This window comes from Hordeum vulgare, chromosome 3H, assembly GCF_904849725.1.
Source record: "Hordeum vulgare subsp. vulgare chromosome 3H, MorexV3_pseudomolecules_assembly, whole genome shotgun sequence".
NCBI lineage: Eukaryota > Viridiplantae > Streptophyta > Magnoliopsida > Poales > Poaceae > Hordeum > Hordeum vulgare.
Genome location: NC_058520.1, coordinates 536227461 through 536247442, shown reverse-complemented (window position 1 = coordinate 536247442; position 19982 = coordinate 536227461). Strand labels below are relative to the sequence as shown.

Genomic DNA, 19982 nt, shown 5'->3' with positions numbered 1-19982 from the left:
TTTCAGTAGGTGGGGGAGGCTTCTCCACCACATTAGCGTTGGGGCGGTTCCCCACAAGCAACAAACCAAGAGCAGAGTTGTCCATAGGGACAAAAATTGGAAAGAGTAAAACAAAAACAGCACGTAGAGTGTAAAGGTTTCCTTACCAAATTCACTTACCAATAGCGCTACACTCCCCGGCAACGGCGTCAGAAAATGGTCTTGATGACCCATAAGTGCAGGGGATCTATCGTAGCCTTTTCGATAAGTAAGAGTGTCGAACCCAACGAGGAGCAGAAGGTATTGACAAGTGATCTTGAGCAAGGAATAACTGCATGTACTAAAAAGTAATTTTTTATGGGTTTTCTAGTATAAGCAACGAGGAAATAAATGCAAGTAAAGTAAATGATGTCGAGGTGCAGAAAGTGGTTCAATCCTTTTGAACACAAAGGATAAGCCGAGGGACTAAACTTATAAAGACTAAGGCATTCGTGAGGACACACGTGAGAGATAGTCAAGTGCTTTCGCCATACTCTGTCTAGTACTATGTTTTGTATTGATAAGTGTTATGTGGGTGGATCTTAACTAGTGCACCGTCTAGGCTAAGACGAGTACACTCTTATGATTAATCCCTCTTGCAAGCATCCGCAAATACAAGAGAGAAATTAAGGCAAAGCCTAACCATAGCAATAAGCTTTAGGATCCAATACTCCCTCATGCAAAAGTATGCGAACTGGGATTCAGGTTTCTGTCACTCCGGCAACCCACCATAAGCATTCTTTATACACGATGCATTCCCCTAGGTCCTTAAAAAGGCGAAGTGTTATGTAGTCGATGTTCACATAACACCACTAGAAGAATAACATCATAACTTAAATATCAATCAACACATATTACTTCAACATCATATGACTACTAGCATCTAGACTTTTCCCATGTCCTCAAGAACTAACAGAACTTCCAAAGACATAAAAGAGATAATGATCAGAGGTGGTGAAAATATGATTAACAATCTGGTCATACCAATAATCCTCCAACAAAATATGAATAGCATTCACCACAAAAGAGTAATCAACACCGGTAGAGTAGAGGGGATGAATAGTGCAAGGTACAACTCCGATTGCAATGGTGAAGTAGATGGGATGAAGGTGGAGATGGTGTTGGTTGGTGATGATGGTGATGATGATCTCGATGATGCTCGTGACGATGGTGATGACAATGGGGACGATCTCCCCTTCCGGGAGTAATTCTCCCCGGCGGAATCTGCCCGCCGGAAAGGTCTTTTCTTCTCTGTAGGTTTCCACCGCGGAGCGGCGGCGGAACTGCAAAAACTCTCCCGTCCCGTTACTTTTAGGTCAAGAGGAACATATAGGCCAAAGGAGAGCACCGGAGGCAGGACCCACCACCCAGGCGGCCTCCTTGCACGACCTTGGGGGGCCCACGCGAGCAGGTCGCCTCGGTGACCTATGGCCCCCTTCCGGCCCTTCTTTGGTCTGTCTTCGGGATTTGTTCAGAAACTTCTTCCCTCAAATTTTCAGCGCAGTTGGAGATGTTCTCATATTGCAACTCTTCGTGCTATTTTCTCCGCTGAATTCTACGTTTGTTGTTTTGGCACCGGAAAGTTGTAAACTGTGTAAAATAAGCCAAAACACTATAAGTACATCAGCATAATGTGAAATATATCAATGAATAGAGAAAAAATATGATACAAAATAGTGATGCATTTTGGACCTATCAACTCCCCCAAGCTTAGACCTCGCTTGTCCCCAAGCGAATTCTGAGCTCGGTAAACCTGTCCACAAGTTTAGAGAGTGAAGTGTCGATAAATAAGAATACAGACAAGAAGCATCATAATTTCCCTACTAAACTCAACCATCCTCAACAACAATCTCAACTCATAAGGCCCTTATGAAAGAGTAATATCGATTACAATCAAAAGTAGAGCTAAGAAAACTCATCAAACCATGGCAAACATGTCCTTGGTGAAAGAACAACTAGTAACTTTTAACTTTTTGTTCTTCCTCTTATATTTTGATGGGATCAATTGAATCTTTTTGAAAGAACATGTTATTAGTCAAGAAGTGAAAATGCTAACACAAAGGAAGATGTTTGCTTTAGCTAAGCTTTAACAAACAACTTACTTATCTTAATGATAACATCAACAAAGGTGTAATATGACAACTCTCAATGAAACAATATAAATGCATGCATCTTTGTCAATCATAAAGTGTGTGCTCTTTTCAGGATAGAAAGAAGTAGGTTTTACTAACTCAACATAAAAGTAAAAGATTGGCCCTTCGCAGAGGGAAATAGGGAAAACTCATGTGTTAGAGCTTTCTTAGAGATTTTGAAATCAACAAGATTGTAAAACAAGCTTTTGAGAGGTGCATAATTTGTCAACGAACGCTAGTAGATAGCCCAATACTACTCATGTTGGATAAGTTTTATGGAACGGCTCCCAAAGTGGGGATGATCACACCCCCTTAGTCTCCTTTGTTTATCACTACCAAAGTGTTCCGATTTCTCATCAACAAAGCGTGAAGGAGTTTTTTTTTGTTATTATCTTTTACGAGTTGGGCGCGCTCATGCCAGCCCCTCATCGTATTAGGGGCTCGTAGATCACATGCAAACCCAAGATAAAACTTGTCCAGTATGAGAAGATCATGAAATATCTACTACTTCCTCATGAGCTAAAACAGAGGCAGAAAACTAGGAGTAATATTTGAAGGTTTAAAGATAGCGCATGAGTAACATACTTTAGGAGTGGCGGTGAAATACCACGTATAGGGAAGGTATGGTGGACTCTTTGGAAGGTTGAGGTTTCAGGGTATGGATGCACAAGCAGTATTCCCGCTTAGTGCACGGGTTGGCTAGCAAAGGCTTTTGAGAGCAGACAAATAATGTTGACTTTTGAAGTAGATGGGATGAAGGTGGAGATGGTGCTGGTGTTGGTGATGATGGTGATGATGCTCGTAATGATGGTGATGACGATGAGGATGATCTCCCCTTCCCGGAGGAATTCTCCCCGGCGGAATCTGCCCCCGGAATGGTCTTTTCTTCTCTGTAGGTTTCTGCCGCGGAGCGGCGGTGGAACTGCGAAAACTCTCCCGTCCCCGTAACTTTTAGGTCAAGAGGAACATATAGGTCAAAGGAGAGCACCGGAGGCGGGACCCACCACCCAGGCGGCCTCCTTGCGCGACCTAGGGGGGCGCCAGCAGGTCGCCTGGGTGACATGTGGCCCCCTTCCGGCCCTTCTTTGGCCTGTCTTCGGGATTTGTTCAGAAACTTCTTCCCTCAAATTTTCAGCGCAGTTGGAGATGTTCTGATATTGCAACTCTTCGTGTTATTTTCTCCGTTGAATTATGCGTATGCTGTTTCGGCAAGAGAAAGTTGTAAACTGTGTAAAATAAGCCAAAACACTATAAGTACATCATCATAATGTGAAATATCAATGAATAGAGGAAAATTATGATATAAAATAGTGATGCATTTTGGACGTATCACCTACCTAGGCTCAACATAGAGGCGAGCCCGCCGGACTAAACCCTATGCATGTAGGAGTCTTGGCCTCATCGCCCTTTGCACTCGTGTATGTTGCGAGGGCGACCGAGATTAGTCGTGACACCTCTTATACAAGATCAATGCTTACACGGACCACGCGGGTGCGCACAACTACAATGCTGACGTTGTTGGAAATATGCCCTAGAGGCAAAAATAAATTAGTTATTATTATATTTCTTTGTTCATGACAATCGTTTATTATCCATGTTATAATTGTATTGATTGGAAACACAATACTTGTGTGGATACATAGACAAAACACTGTCCCTAGTAAGCCTCTAGTTGACTAGCGCGTTGATCAAAGATGGTCGAGGTTTCCTGACCATAGGCAAGTGTTGTCACTTGATAACGGGATCACATCATTAGGAGAATCATGTGATGGACTAGACCCAAACTAATGAACGTAGCATGTTGATTGTGTCATTTTGTTGCTACTGTTTTTCTGCGTGTCAAGTATTTATTCCTATGACCATGAGATCATATAACTCACTGGCACCGGAGGAATACCTTGTGTGCATCAAACGTCGCAACGTAACTGGGTGACTATAAAGGTGCTCTACATGTATCTCCGAAGGTGTCCGTTGAGTTAGTATGGATCAAGACTGGGATTTGTCACTCCGTGTGACGGGGACGTATCTCAGGGCCCACTCGGTAATACAACGTCACACACAAGCCTTGCAAGCAATGTGACTTAGTGTAAGTCATGGGATCTTGTATTACGGAACGAGTAAAGAGACTTGTCGGTAAACGAGATTGAAATAGGTATGCGGATACTGACGATCGAATCTCGGGCAAGTAACATACCGATGGACAAAGGGAATGACATACGGGATTATATGAATCCTTGGCACTGAGGATCAAACGATAAGATCTTCATAGAATATGTAGGATCCAATATGGGCATCCAGGTCCCGCTATTGGATATTGACCGAGGAGTCCCTCGGGTCATGTCTACATAGTTCTCGAACCCGCAGGGTCTGCGCACTTAAGGTTCGGCGTTGTTTTATGCGTATTTGAGTTACATGGTTGGTTACCGAATGTTGTCGGAGTCCCGGATGAGATCATGGACGTCACGAGGGTTTCCGGAATGGTCCGGAGATGAATATTGATATATAGGATGACCTCATTTGATTACTGGAAAGTTTTCGGCATTACCGGGAATGTACCGGGAGTGACGAATGGGTTCCGGATGTTCACCGGGGGGGGCAGCCCATCCCGAGGGAGCCCATAGGCCTTAGGGGTGAGGGGTGCCGCACCAGCCCTTAGTGTGCTGGTGGGCAAGCCCAAGAAGGCCCGTGCGCAGGAGAGAAAGAAAAATCAAAGAGAAAAAAAAAGGGAAGTGGGAAAATAGAGAAGGACTCCACCTTCCAATCCTAGTTGGACTAGGATTGGAGGAGGAATCCTCCTCCCCCCACTTAGGCCGACCCCTTGGGGTTCCTTGAGCCTCAAGGCAAGGCCCCTCCCCTCCCTCCTATATATACTGAGGTATTAGGGCTGATTTGAGACAACTTTGCCACGGCAGCCCGACCACATACCTCCACGGTTTTTCCTCTAGATCGTATTTCTGCGGAGCTCGGGCGGAACCCTGCTGAGATAGATCACCACCAACCTCCGGAGCACCGTCACGCTGCCGGACAACTCATCTACCTCTCCGTCTCTCTTGCTGGATCAAGAAGGCCGAGATCATCATCGAGCTGTACGTGTGCTGAACACGGAGGTGCCGTCCGTTCGACACTAGATCGGAGCGGATCGCGGGACGGTTCATGGGACGGTTCGCGGGGCGGATCAAGGGACATGAGGACGTTCCACTACATCAACCGCGTTTCTTAATGCTTCCTGCTGTGCGATCTACAAGGGTACGTAGATCGGAAATCCCCTCTCGTAGATGGACATCACCATGATAGGTCTTCGTGCGCGTAGGAAATTTTTTGTTTCCCATGCGACGTTCCCCAACAGAGGCATCATGAGCTAGGTTCATGCGTAGATGTTATCTCGAGTAGAACACAAAAGTTTTTGTGGGCGATGATGTGCAATTTGCTGCCCTCCTTAGTGTTTTCTTGATTCTGCGGTATTGTTGGATCGAAGCGGCTCGGACCGACATTACTCGTACGCTTACGAGAGACTGGTTTCATCGCTACGAGCAACCGTGTTGCTCAAAGATGACTGGCGAGTGTCGGTTTCTCCAACTTTAGTTGAACCGGATTTGACCGAGGAGGTCCTTGGAGAGAGGTTAAACAGCAATTCATACATCTCCGTTGTGGTGTTTGCGTAAGTACGATGAGATCCTACTAGATACCCATGGCAACCACGTAAAACATGCAACAACAATTAAAGGACATCTAACTTGTTTTTGCAGGGTATGCTTGTGATGTGATATGGCCAACGACGTGATGTGATATATTGGATGTATGAGATGATCATGTTGTAATAGTTAATATCGACTTGCACGTCGATGGTACGGCAACCGGCAGGAGCCATAGGGTTGTCTTTAAACTAACGTTTGTGCTTGCAGATGCGTTTACTATATTGCTAGGACGTGGCTTTAGTAGTAATAGCATGAGTAGCACGACAACCCCGATGGCGACACATTGATGGTGATCATGATGACGGAGATCATGGTGTGGCGCCGGTGACAAGAAGATCGTGCCGGTGCTTTGATGATGGAGATCAAGAAGCACATGATGATGGCCATATCATGTCACTTATGAATTGCATGTGATGTTAATCCTTTATGCACCTTATCTTGCTTAGAACGACGGTAGCATTATGAGGTGATCTCTCACTAAAATTTCAAGCTCAAATTGTGTTCTCCCCGACTGTGCACCGTTGCGACAGTTCGTCGTTTCGAGACACCACGTGATGATCGGGTGTGATAGACTCAACGTTCACATGCAACGAGTGCAAAACAGTTGCACACGCAGAACACTCGGGTTAAACTTGACGAGCCTAGCATGTGCAGACATGGCCTCGGAACACAAGAGACCGAAAGGTTGAGCATGAATCATATAGTTGATATGATTAGCATAGAGATGCTTATCACTGAAATTATACTCAACTCACGTGATGATCGGACTTGAGTTAGTGGATTTGGATCATGCGCCACTCGAATGACTAGAGGCATGTCTATTTGAGTGGGAGTTCTTAAGTAATATGATTAATTGAACTAATTATCATGAACATAGTCTAATGGTCTTTGCGAATTACGATGTAGCTTGCGCTATAGCTCTACTGTTTTTATATGTTCCTAGAGAAAATTTAGTTGAAAGTTGATAGTAGCAACTTTACGGACTGAGTCCGTAAAACTGAGGATTGTCCTCGTTGCTGCACAGAAGGCTTATGTCCTTAATGCACCACTCGGTGTGCTGGACCTCGAGCGTCGTCTGTGGATGTTGTGAACATCTGACATACACGTTTCTGATGACTATGCGATAGTTCAGTGCAAAATACCTAATACCTTAGAAGCAAGGCGCCGAAGATGTTTTGAAACGTCACGGAACATAAGAGATGTTCTAAAGAGATGAAATTGTGATTTCATGCTCGTGCCCTTGTTAATAAGTATGAGACCTCCGACAAGATTCTTTGTCCACAAAGTAAAAGGAGAAAAGCTCAATCGTTGAGCATGTGCTCAGATTGTCTGAGTACGACAATCGCTTGAATCAAGTGGGAGTTAATCTTCCAGATGAGATAGTGATGGTTCTCCAAAGTCACTGCCACCAAGTTGTGAGAGCTTCGTGATGAACTATAACATATCAAGGATAGATACAATGATCCTTGAGCAATTCGCGATGTTTGACACTGCGAAAGTAGAAATCAAGAAGGAGCATCAATAGTTGATGGTTAGTAAAACCACTAAGTTTCAAGAAAGGCAAGGGCTAGAAGGAATACTTCGTGAAACGGCAAAACAGTTGCTGCACTAATGAAGAGACCCAAGATTAAACCCAAACCCGAGACTAAGTGCTTCTGTTATGAGGAACGGTCACTAAGGCGGAGCTACCCTAGATGTTTGGTGGATAAGAAGGCTGGCTAAGTCGACAGAAGTATATTTGATATACATGATATTGATGTATACTTTACTAGTACTCCTAGTAGCACGAGGGTATTGGATACTGGTTCAGTTACTAAGTGATTAGTAACTCGAAATAAAAGCTACGGAATAAATGGAGACTAGCTAAAGGCGAGGTGACGATACATGTTGGAAGTGTTTCCAAGGTTTATATGATCAAATGTCGCATGCTCCCTCTACCATCGGGATTGGTGTTGAACCTAAATAATTGTTATTTGGTGCTTGCGTTAAGCATGAACATGATTGGATCGTGTTTATTGCAATACGATTATTCATTTAAAGAGAATAATGGTTACTCTATTTGCTTGAATAATCACCTTCAATGGTTTATTGAATCTCAATCGTAGTGTTACACATGTTCATGATATTGGTGCCAAAAGATACAAGGTACTCATGATAGTACCACTTACTTGTGGCACTGCCGCTTGAGTCATGTTGGTATAAATTGCATGAAGAGGCTCCATGCTGATGGATCTTTATACTCACTTGATTTTGAATCACTTGTGGCATGCAAATCATACCACATGAGAAAGGCCTTGTTTTCATTGAGATGAAACAAGATAGTAACTTGTTGGAAGTAATACATTTTGATGTATGCAGTCGAATGAGTGCTGAGGCACGCAGTGGATATCATTGTGTTCTTACTTCAATGACGATTTGAGTAGATACATGAGTATTTACTTAATGAATCACAAGTCTGAAATATTGAAAAGGTTCAATTCTGTTTCAGAGTGAAGTTCGTCGTAACAAGAGGATAAATTGTCTACGATATGATCATAGAGGTGAATTTCTGAGTTGCAAGTTTTGATACACAGTTAAGACAATGTGGAAGTTGTTTCGCAATTCATGCCACCAAGAACACCATGGTGTGATGGTGTCATAGCCGTGACCTATTTGATATGGTGCATACTGTGATGTCTCTTATCAAATTACCACTATCATTTATGGGTTATGCATTAGAGACAACTGCATTCACCTTAAATAGGGCACCGCGTAATTCCGTTGAGATGACATAGTATAGACTGAGATTTAGAGAAATCTAAGCTGTCGTTTCTTGAAAGTTTGGGGCTGTGACACTTATGTGAAAAGGTTTCAGTCTGATAAGCTCGAACCCAAAGCGGATAAATGCATCTTCATAGGATATCCAAAACAGTTCGGTGCATCTCCTATCTCAGATCCGGAAGCAAAGTGTTTGTTTCTAGAAACGGATCCTTTCTCGAGGAAAGGTTTCTCTCGAAAGAATTGAGTGGGAGAGTGGTGGAACTTGATGAGGTTATTGAACCGTCACTTCAACCAGTGTGTAGCAGGGCGCAGGAAGTTGTTCCTGTGGCGCCTACACCAAATGAAGTGGAAGCTGATGATAGTGATCATTAGAGCTTCGGATCAAGCTACTACAAATGTCGTAGGTCGACGAAGGTCGCGTACTACTACAAAGTGGTATGGTAACCCTGTCTTGGAGGTCATGTTGTTGAGCAACAATGAACCTACGAGTTATGGAGAAGCAATGGTGGGCCCGGATTCTGACAAATGGCTGGAGGCCATGAAATCCGAGAGAGGATCCATGTATAAAACAAAGTGTAGACTTTGGAACAACACTTGATGGTAGTAAGACTATTAAGTAAAGATGGGTCTTTAAAAGGAAGACAGACGATGATGGTGATAAGTCACTATTAAGAAAAGCTCAACTTGTCACAAAGATGTTTTCGACAAGATCAAAGAGTTGACTATGATGTGACTTTCTCACTCGTAGCAATGCTAAAATTCTGTTGGAATTATGTTAGTAGTTGCTGCATTATTTGTGAAATATTGCACATGGGAAGACAAAACATTGTTTCCTCGACGGTTTCCTTGAGGAAAGATTGTATGTGATACAATCAGAAGGTTTTGTCGATCCTAAGGATACTAACAAGTATGCAAGCTCCAGCGATCCTTTATGGACTGGTGCAAGCATCTCGGAGTTGGAATATACGCTTTGATGAGATGATCAAAGCTTTTGGGTTTGTACAAGGTTTATAAGAAACTTGTATTTCTAAAGAAGTGAGTGGGAGCACTATAGAATTTCTGATAAGTATATGTGGCTGACATATTGTTGATCAGAAGTAATGTAGAATTTCTGTGAAGCATAAAAGGTTGTCTGAAAGGAGTTTTTCAAAGGAAGACCTGGATAGAGCTATTTGAACATTTAGCATCAAGATCTATAGAGATAGATCAATACTCTTAATAGAACTTTCAAATGAAATGCATGCCTTGACAAGTTTTTGAAGGAGTTCAAAATATATCAGCAAAGAAGGATTTCTTGGTTGTATTGTAAGGTGTGAATATGAGTAAGACTCAAAAGCCCGACCACGGCAGAAGAAAGAGAAAGGACGAAGGTCGTCCCCTATGCCTTAGCCATAGACTCTACAGTATGCCATGCTGTGTACCGCACCTGATATGTGCCTTGCCACAAGTCTGTTAAGAGGTACACAGAGTGATCCAGGATTGAATCACTGAACATCGCTCAAAGTTATCCTTAGTGACTAATGGACTAATGAATTTTTCTCGATCATGGAGGTGGTTAAAGAGTTCGTCGTAAAGGGTTACGTCGATGCAAGCTTTAACACTAATCCGAATAACTATGAGTAGTGAAACGGATTCGTATAGTAGAGTAGATATTTGGAGAATTTCTGAATAGCACGTAGTAGCAACATCTATAAGATGACATAAAGATTTGTAAAGAACACACGGATCTGAAAGTTTCAGAACCGTTGACTAAAACCTCTCTCACGAGCAAGACGTGATCAGACCCTAGAACTATATGGGTGTTGGATTCGTTGAAATCACATGGCGATGTGAACTAGATTATTGACTCTAGTGCAAGTGGGAGACTATTGGAAATATGCCCTAGAGGCAATAATAAATTAGTTATTATTATATTTCTTTGTTCATGATAATCATTTATTATCCATGCTATAATTGTATTGATTGGAAACACAATACTTGTGTGGATACATAGACAAAACACTGTCCCTAGTAAGCCTCTAGTTGACTAGCTCGTTGATCAAAGATGGTCGAGGTTTCCTGACCATAGGCAAGTGTTGTCAGTTGATAACGGGATCACATCATTAGGAGAATCATGTGATGGACTAGACCCAAACTAATGAACGTAGCATGTTGATCGTGTCATTTTGTTGCTACTGTTTTTCTGCGTGTCAAGTATTTATTCCTATGACCATGAGATCATATAACTCACTGGCACCGGAGAAATACCTTGTGTGCATCAAACGTCGCAGCATAACTGGGTGACTATAAAGGTGCTCTACAAGTATCTCCGAAGGTGTCCGTTGAGTTAGTATGGATCAAGACTGGGATTTGTCACTCCGTGTGACGAAGAGGTATCTCGGGGCCCACTCGGTAATACAACATCACACACAAGCCTTGCAAGCAATGTGACTTAGTGTAAGTCACGGGATCTTGTATTACGGAATGAGTAAAGAGAATTGCCGGCAAACAAGATTGAAATAGGTATGCGGATACTGACGATCGAATCTTGGGCAAGTAACATACCGAAGGACAAAGGGAATGACATACTGGATTATATGAATCCTTGGCACTGAGGTTCAAACGATAAGATCTTCGTAGAATATGTAGGATCCAATATGGGAATCCAGGTCCCGCTATTGGATATTGACCGAGGGGACAGTCCCTCGGGTCATGTCTACATAGTTCTCGAACCCGCAGGGTCTGCACACTTAAGGTTCGGCGTTGTTTTATGCGTATTTGAGTTATATCGTTGGTTACCGAATGTTGTTCGGAGTCCCGGATGAGATCACGGACGTCACGAGGGTTTACGGAATGGTCCGGAGACGAAGATTGATATATAGGATGACCTCATTTGATTACTGGAAAGTTTTCGGCATTACCGGGAATGTACCGAGAGTGACGAATGGGTTCCGGATGTTCACCCGGGGGGCAGCCCACCCCGGGGAAGCCCATGGGCCTTAGGTGTGCCGCACCAGCCCTTAGTAGAAGGCCCCTGCGCAGGAGAGAAAGAAAACTCAAAGAGAAAAAAAGGGGAAGTGGGAAAATAGAGAAGGACTCCACCCTCCAATCCTAGTTGGACTAGGATTGGAGGAGGAATCCTCCCCCCCCCCACTTAGGCCGACCCCTTGGGGCTCCTTGAGGATCAAGGCAAGGTCCCTCCTCTCCCTCCTATATATACTGAGGTATTAGGGCTGATTTGAGACAACTTTGCCACGGCATCCCGACCACATACCTCCACGGTTTTTCCTCTAGATCGTATTTCTGCGGAGCTCGGGCGGAGCCCTGCTGAGATAGATCACCATCAACCTCCGGAGCGCCGTCACGCTGCCGGAGAACTCATCTACCTCTCTGTCTCTCTTGCTGGATCAAGAAGGCCGAGATCATCGTCGAGCTGTACGTGTGCTGAACGCGGAGGTGTCGTCCGTTCGGCACTAGATCAGAGCGGATCGCGGGACGGTTCGTGGGACGGTTCGCGGGGAGGATCGAGGGACGTGAGGACGTTCCACTACATCAACCACGTTTCTTAACGCTTCCTGCTGTGCGATCTACAAGGGTACGTAGGTCGGAAATCCCCTCTCGTAGATGGACATCACCATGATAGGTCTTCGTGCGCGTTGGAAATTTTTTGTTTCCCATGCGACGTTCCCCAACAGACGTCCCAAGAGCTTTGGCTGATACAATGACGACGAGTGCCCATAATTGTTCATGCGTGAAGGTTAGTGAGTATAGGTCAGTCGACCAACTCACATCAGATACCCAATCCCATTAATGTTTTGTTAATTGCGTGATGATCAATTATCCACAATATGTGGTCTCGTCGCCCAGTCTCGAGGATGTGTGGCAAGGGCCAAGAATGCTCAGCCACGCCTCGTCACAATCACGCAGATATCCACCCCGCTCCAAACATCTCATCATGTTCAAGCAGTAAAGTTAAAGTAATCGTTTGTCTATAACATCAAAGGACTCCGAGGAATTGTTGGCGTACGTAGTAATAATTCAAAAAATTCATACGTGTTACCAACATCAATATAGGAGATGCTAGCAATGAGAGAAAGGGAGTGCATCTTCATACCCATGAAGATCGCTAAGCGGAAGCGTTGCAAAGAACGCGGTTGATGGAGTCGTACTCGCGACTATTCAAATCGTGGAAGATCTGATCCAAGCGCCGAACGAACGACGCCTATGCATTCAACACACGTACAGCCCGGGGACGTCTCCTCCTTATTGATCCAGCAAGGGGGAAGGAGAATTTGAGGGAGAGCTCTGGCAGCACGACGACGTGGTGGCGGTGGATCTCGTGGTTCTCCGGCAGAGCTTCGCCAAGCACTACAGAGGAGGAGGGGTGTAGGAGGGGGAAGGGTTGCGCCAGGGCAAGGGTTTCAGGTGTGTCGCAGCCCTCTCAGCCCCCATCTATTTATAGGGGGAAGGGGAGAGGGGGCCGGACACCCTAGATACCTTTAGAGGGGGTGGTAGCGGCCTAGGGGGAGACTTGCCTCCCAATTCGGTGGGAGGAGCCCCCACGCCCTAGGGTTCCCAACCCTAGGCGCGTTGGGGCCTTGGGGGGGCGCACCAGCCCACTAGGAGGCTGGTTCCCACCCACTTTCAGCCCACATGGTCCTCCGGGGCAGGTGGACCCCCGGTACCCTTTCGGTGGTCCCCGTACAATATCGATAAACCCTGAAACTTTTTCGTTGACTGAAACTGGACTTCCCATATATAAATCTTCACCTCCGTACCATTCCGTAACTCCTCGTGACGTTCGGGATCTCATATGGGATTTCGAACAACTTCCGGTAACCACATACAATTCCCATTACAACTCCAGCGTCATCGAACCTTAAGTGTGTAGACCCTACGGGTTCGGGAACCAAGCAGACATGACCGAGACACTTCTCTGGTGAATAACCCATAGTGGGATCTCGATACCCATATTGGCTCCTACATGTTCCACGATGATCTCATCGGATGAACCATGATCTCGGGCTCGTATACAATTCCCTTTGTCCATCGATATGTTACTTGCCCGAGATTCGATCGTCGATATCCCCATACCTTGTTCAATCTCGTTATCGGCAAGTCTCTTTACTCGTTCCGTAACACGTGATCCGTGACTAACTCCTTAGTCACATTGATCTCATTATGATGATTTATTACCGAGTGGGCCCAGAGATACCTCTCCGTCACACGGAGTGACAAATCTCAGTATCGATTCGTATCAACCCAACAAACACTTTCGGAGATACCTGTAGTGCACCTTTATAGTCACCAAGTTACGTTGTGATGTTTGATACACCCAAAGCATTCCTACGGTATCCGGGAGTTGCACAATCTCATGGTCTAAGAAAATGGTACTTGACATTAGAAAAGCTCTAGCAGACGAACTACACGATATTGTGCTATGCTTAGGATTGGCTCTTGTCCATCACATCATTCTCCTAATGATGTGATTCCATTATCAACGATATCCAATGTCCATGGTCAGGAAACCATGACCATCTATTGATCAATGAGCTAGTCAACTAGAGGCTCACTAGGGACATGGTGTGGTCTATGTATTCACACATGTATTACGGTTTTCGGTTAATACAATTATAGCATGAACAATAGACAATTATCATGAACAAGGATATATAATAATAACCATTTTATTATTGCCTCTAGGGCATATTTCCAACAAGTATCACCCCTCGATGGATTCCCATCGATGTAATCGTCACGGTGACCACAGAGGAATCACCCTCGATGGTTCACGCTTGAGGGCTTGCACGAGAGAGTTGTTATCGGAAGTGGTGAAGGAGGAATCACCCTCCGTAATCCACCTCCGGTTAACTACACTACAGAGTTAACATCACGAGTACATTACGAGGTATCACCCTCGGTACTCGATAGTAGCTCTGCAGAGTCGTACAACTCAGGGGGTGTGAGGTGATGTGACGAGTCTGGATCAACGATCGGTTGATCGAGTCTTCGAGTCTTCCAGAGGTGCAATGCAGCCGGAGTTGCGATGCAACAGTCGTCGACGTCGTCGGAGCTGCAATGCAGCGGCCATGACGCTGCATGAGTTGTAATGCAGCGGTCATCGGAGTTGACGCCGCCGGAGCTGAATGAAGTGGCCACGATGTCGTCGAAGCTGTGATGCAGTGGCTGTCGGAGCAGTTATGCAATGGGTGACGTTGTCGAGGTTGCGATGTAGCAGTCGTCGACACGGGTTTGCAACAACTTTATTCCGCAAGCTCGTCAAGGCCTCGAGGATGTTGGAGCTTGGAACAAAGGGGCTTCACTAGTGGTCATCGCCTGCTCCATGAAGGACAGAGCACGTCGTGCGGGGTAGCAGCTGCCGAACCATTACCTGGCAGTGCCCGTGGCCTGCGGCCAACGCCACTCGCCGGCGTAGCCTCCTCCTGGAGCATCGGAGCAGCGGGGAGATGGGATCATGCAGCGGGGCGCGGCTGTACATCGCTCCGGCATCTCCGTGCACATAGTTGCGCCTTGCTTCCTGCCTCGGTGGGATGGAAACAAGACGATAGGAAGAGAGGAAGAGGGGATACGATTTCTACGAAGGGAAGGAAAGGTACGTGACAAGCCGTGCGATGGTGAGGCCCACGCGGAACACACGCCATAAGAAGAAGGCAGCTTACGAGCGCATATTATCAGCCGGTTGAAACAAAGTGATTTTCTCTTTTTAGAAGCAAAGATCAATAAAACTCTTTGAACTGCAAAAAATTATGGAAAAGGGACTTTTTTAATAGTAAAATATGTCCGGGAAACCCCATAAAGAAAAAATGCAAAGGCAGAGTCTCCGCAAGTCCTCCCACCCCCCACCCCACATCTATCCCCGCCCCCTCCCGGATCCGCACCGCCGTCGCGATGCCGTCGTTCAAGGCCCCGGCGCCGGGCTTCTCCGTCCGCTTCAGTCCGTTCCACGAGCACCGCCTCCTTGCGGCCACCTCGCAGCACTTCGGTCTTGTCGGCAACGGCCACCTCCTGGTTCTCGACATCTCCGCCGCTGGGCCCGGCGGGCCCGGCCTCACCCCGCTCTTCTCCTTCCCCACCTCCGACGCGCTCTTCGACTGCGCGTGGTCCGAGTCCCACGACTCCCTCTGCGCGGCCGCGTCGGGGGACGGCTCCGTCCGGCTCTTCGACGTCACTCTGCCGCCGGCGCAGAACCCCGTCCGCCTCCTCCGGGAGCACGCGCGGGAGGTCCACGGGATCGACTGGAACCCCGTCCGCCGCGACGCCTTCCTCTCCGCCTCCTGGGACGACACCCTCAAGCTCTGGTCCCCCGACCGGCCCGCCTCCGTCCGCACCTTCCGCGGCCACGAGTACTGCGTCTACGCCGCCGCGTGGTCGGCGCGGCACCCGGACGTCTTCGCGTCCGCGTCCGGCGACCACACGGCCCGCGTCTGGGACGTGCGGGAGCCGGGACCCACCCTCGTCATCCCGGCCCACGAACACGAGGTGCTCTCCCTCGACTGGGACAAGTACGACCCGTCCATCCTGGCCACCGGCTCCGTCGACAAGTCGATCCGCATCTGGGACGTCCGCTCGCCGCAGGCGCCCCTCGCCCAGCTCGCCGGGCACGGGTACGCCGTCAAGCGCGTCAAGTTCTCGCCGCACCGGCAGGGCATGCTCATGTCCTGCTCCTACGACATGACGGTCTGCATGTGGGATTACCGGAAAGAGGACGCCCTGCTGCAAAGGTACGGCCACCACACCGAGTTCGTGGCCGGGATCGACATGAGCGTGCTCACCGACGGGCTGCTCGCCAGCACTGGCTGGGACGAGATGATCTACGTCTGGCCATTCGGGAGTGATCCCAGAGCAATGTAACACAGCATGTTTTGGTGATCTGTATCATGTCTGTTGAGTCGATCTTACATTGGTTGTGATACACATGGAAGTAAACACCTGGTGACTTGAAATTGGAATAATAATTCCATTGTTTGCTTCACAAACTGGTTAACTTCTTTATGTGTTGATGAGTTGGACTGCCCCATACTACATTGCAACCTGCTATTGCTAGTATGTTAGAGATATTTTATGTTGCCAAAGTAAGCACAAGGTTTTCTTTTGGCTTCTGATCAACAAAAGACTGAGCACTAGAGAGCTTCTTCTGAGGAAACCAGAGACCATCTTTTCTTCTAATGCCATTCTGCATCAATTTGCTGGAGATATTTATGTCCTGGCTGGAATCCTCTCAGGGGTCGGTTCAGAGCAGCATTGAGCATTTCAAAAATCTGATAGTTTTACCTTTCTTCCTAGAATTATTCATTTTGACTTGCTGGGCCATCTGGACTATAAGAAATGATTTCATCTCCCAGAACAGTCAGCCAAGCCTCTACATACGCAGAAGGAATTTTAAAGAGGAAATCAAGCTGCTGGCTCACAGAGCTAATTGGAAAGCATACTTTCAGCTTCCAACTGGGTCTCTGCTTTCCATTAACTCAGTGGATTCACTCCTAGATTAGGTTCTACTCGGTACATACATAGAGCAGGCTCTTATTTCTTTTACCTGTAATTTATATAGGGTGTGCTACTCGTCAGTGTTGTTGCGGAAGGAAATTTCGCAACATGTGTGTTGTTGGGGAAGAAAATTTTGCAACACAGAAAATGCTGCAGAAAAAAATGCATACTTTTTTCATCTTCTTTCTTTACAACATGAGTGTTGTTGCAAACATAAATTTTACAACACAGATGATGTTGCAGACCTTTCTTCACAAAAATAGGCGGACGGTCGGTGTTGTTGAAATGAAACGTTTTCCAATTCATATGCCAAAGAAGTCTATGTAATACATGCAATGGGAGTAGTGCCACTGTTTTTCTGTCATTTTTTTATGACCATGTTAGATAAAAGAGTTAGATCTGGATAGTGCAACACGAGAAATGAACAAATACGAGAAAAGCAACAACCATGTCACCCGTACATTATCCCTTGTTGAAGTAGCCACTCCGTACATGATCGGGGGAGAATCTAAATCCATAAGGACAGTGTTGCGGACTTTGGAAGTTCCCGGGTGACACCAAACCGTCTAGGGATCCTCACAACCCCAAGAGTAAGAGCATCTCTACTAGAACCCCCAAACCCTTAAAAATAACCGTTTTTTTTACAGTTTTCGTCCCAAAAACGGCGTAGACTAGAACCCTTAAACCCTTAAACCCGTAAATATTTTTAGAGGTCCGACCCTCAAACTAGTTTTGAGCCTGTAGAAGTGAGGGTTGGGAGGAGTTTCTCCTCCCAACCCGCACTCCACTTCAGCTCCAGCGCGGGAGGGATTTTCATCCCGCTTCCGTCTCCAGACGTCGCCTTCCTCGCGCCCGCCTCGCCCCCGCCGCCGCCATGGAGCCCCCCGCCGCCGCCGCGCCCGCCCCGGCCGCGGCTGCAGCGCCCGCCCCGGCCCCGGTCGTCCCCGCCCCGGCCCCGGCCGCGCCCGCCCCGGCCAAGCGGCGGCCCTCGCGCGCCCCTGTTGGCCCCGTCCCCGCCACGGCCGCCGCAGCGCCAGCCCCGGCCGCCCCCGCCACCGTCGGGGCCAAGCGGCGGCGGGCAGGCCTGCCACCGCCTCCGTCCGCGCCAGCCCCGGCCGCCGCTCCCGCCCCTGCCACCGCCCCGGCTTCTGCCCCCGACGACGCTCCGGCCCTCAAGAAGAGCCGGCCGAAGGCGGCCTCCCGTGGGCCGCGAGGGGCTGCCTCCAAGGCCGCCGGCGAGTCCTCCGCCGTGGCCAAGCAGCGGAAGATGCCTGCTGCCACGCCCGCCGAACCTCCTCCCGTCGCGCACGAGGTGTTCGAGGAAATGGCAACCCCATCCTCGTTCATGAACCTTCTCCAAGACGCGGAGGTGGGCCTCGGGGCTCCGCCTCTAGAACCCTTTAGGGTTGATGACTTGGAGGAAGATGAGGAGGATGAAGGGGATGACGAGGAGGAGGTGGCCGAGATAGGGGAGGAGGCATTCACCGCCGCTTCCCATCCACGCACGCGGTCGACAAACTACACCGAGGCGGAAGATATCCTCTTGGTTCGTGCTTGGGCAGCTGTGGGGATGGATGCAACCACCGGCACCGACCAAACCGGTAAACTGTATTGGCAAAGGATCGAGGACAACTATTGTAGGATCAAGCCGAAGAATAGTGGGTTCATCTCTCGCACTTACCAGTCGCTTCAAGGCCGGTGGGAGTTGATGAAGCCCGCTTGTGCTCGTTGGAGTGCGGCCATGGACCAAGTGAGGGATGCACCACCTAGTGGAACCGTGGAGAGTGACTATGTGAGTACATATCTCTTCACTATTTTGATTATGTGATTATGTGTGGCCATTGTTGTGTTCTTATGTGATTATGTGTGGTTGATAGGAGACAATTGCCGGCATGAGGTACAAGGAGATGGCCGCTTCCAAGGGCAAGCCATTCCCATTTAAACATGCTTGGGCAATTCTTCAAACCTTTGACAAGTGGAAGTTGAGGGATCAAGAGACCGCACCCAAGAAGTCGGCAATGCTTAGGATGGATGATAGTGAAGATGAGGAGGGGGAGAGGAACTTGGGCAAGCCCGAGGGAACCAAGAAGGGCAAGGTAAGGGTGAAGATGGAGGGAGAGGCGTCAAGCCTAAGGGAGAAGATGGAGCAAATGATGAAGGCAAGAGAGGAATTGACAACGAAGACATTGGAGACGAAGCTTCTTATCACCGAGAAGAAGAAAGAGGTCAAGCTTGCACAAGTGGAAGCAAAGCGTGAAGAAGTAAAGCGCAAGGCCGACTTGGAGGAGAGGATGATCAAGGTGAAAGAGGCAAAGGTATGGAAAGAACTCATGGTGGAAGAGAAGGAGCACATGATGATGTCCAAGAAGGACATGGATCAAGAACAATTGCAATGGTGGAAGGACTACAAGGAGGACATCGCGGAGAGGAAGAGGATATTCCGTGGTGCGTCCTCTACTCTTCGAGCTGACGCTCCGATGAGTTGTGGTGGCGATGGCGGTGTGGAAGACTCCACCACCGGCGACAATGGAGGTGCTTGATGGACGTGGAAGTGGTCTAGGAAATGGCGCCAAGTGTAATTTTTTGGTGATGGTGCCGAGTAGAGGGGGAAGATGATGATTGTGTGATGTAAAAACTATTAAACTATGCATCAATGATCTTTATTTCCGTGTTTGTTTGGAGGTTTATTATGTTTTTCTAGTGAAAATTATGCAATGCCAAATGACAGTTTTAAGGGTTGGGGTTGGGGCAAAGAGTAGAACCCTCAAAGTAGAACCCTCAAACCCAACCCTTATAACGGAATATTCCGTTATAAGGGTTGGGTTTGAGGGTTCTACTCTTTGCCCCTGTTTTTCAACCCTTAAAAGTGTTAAAATTGGGCAATTCTCAACCC

General features: G+C 47.4%; 1 protein-coding gene across 1 annotated transcript; it reads left to right on the top strand.

The window, feature by feature from the left end:
* Positions 1–15421: 15421 nt before the first annotated feature.
* On the top strand, positions 15422–16577 carry LOC123440469 (peroxisome biogenesis protein 7). Its single transcript, XM_045117035.1, has one exon. It carries the CDS (start codon positions 15494–15496, stop codon positions 16454–16456), a length of 963 nt encoding a protein of 320 aa, XP_044972970.1. The 5' UTR covers positions 15422–15493; the 3' UTR covers positions 16457–16577.
* The last annotated feature ends 3405 nt before the right edge of the window (positions 16578–19982 follow it).

What these genes read in the sequence shown, in the direction of transcription:
- LOC123440469 (XM_045117035.1), top strand. Translation starts at nt 15,494, where the DNA reads ATGCCGTCGTTCAAGGCCCCGGCGCCGGGCTTCTCCGTCCGCTTCAGT.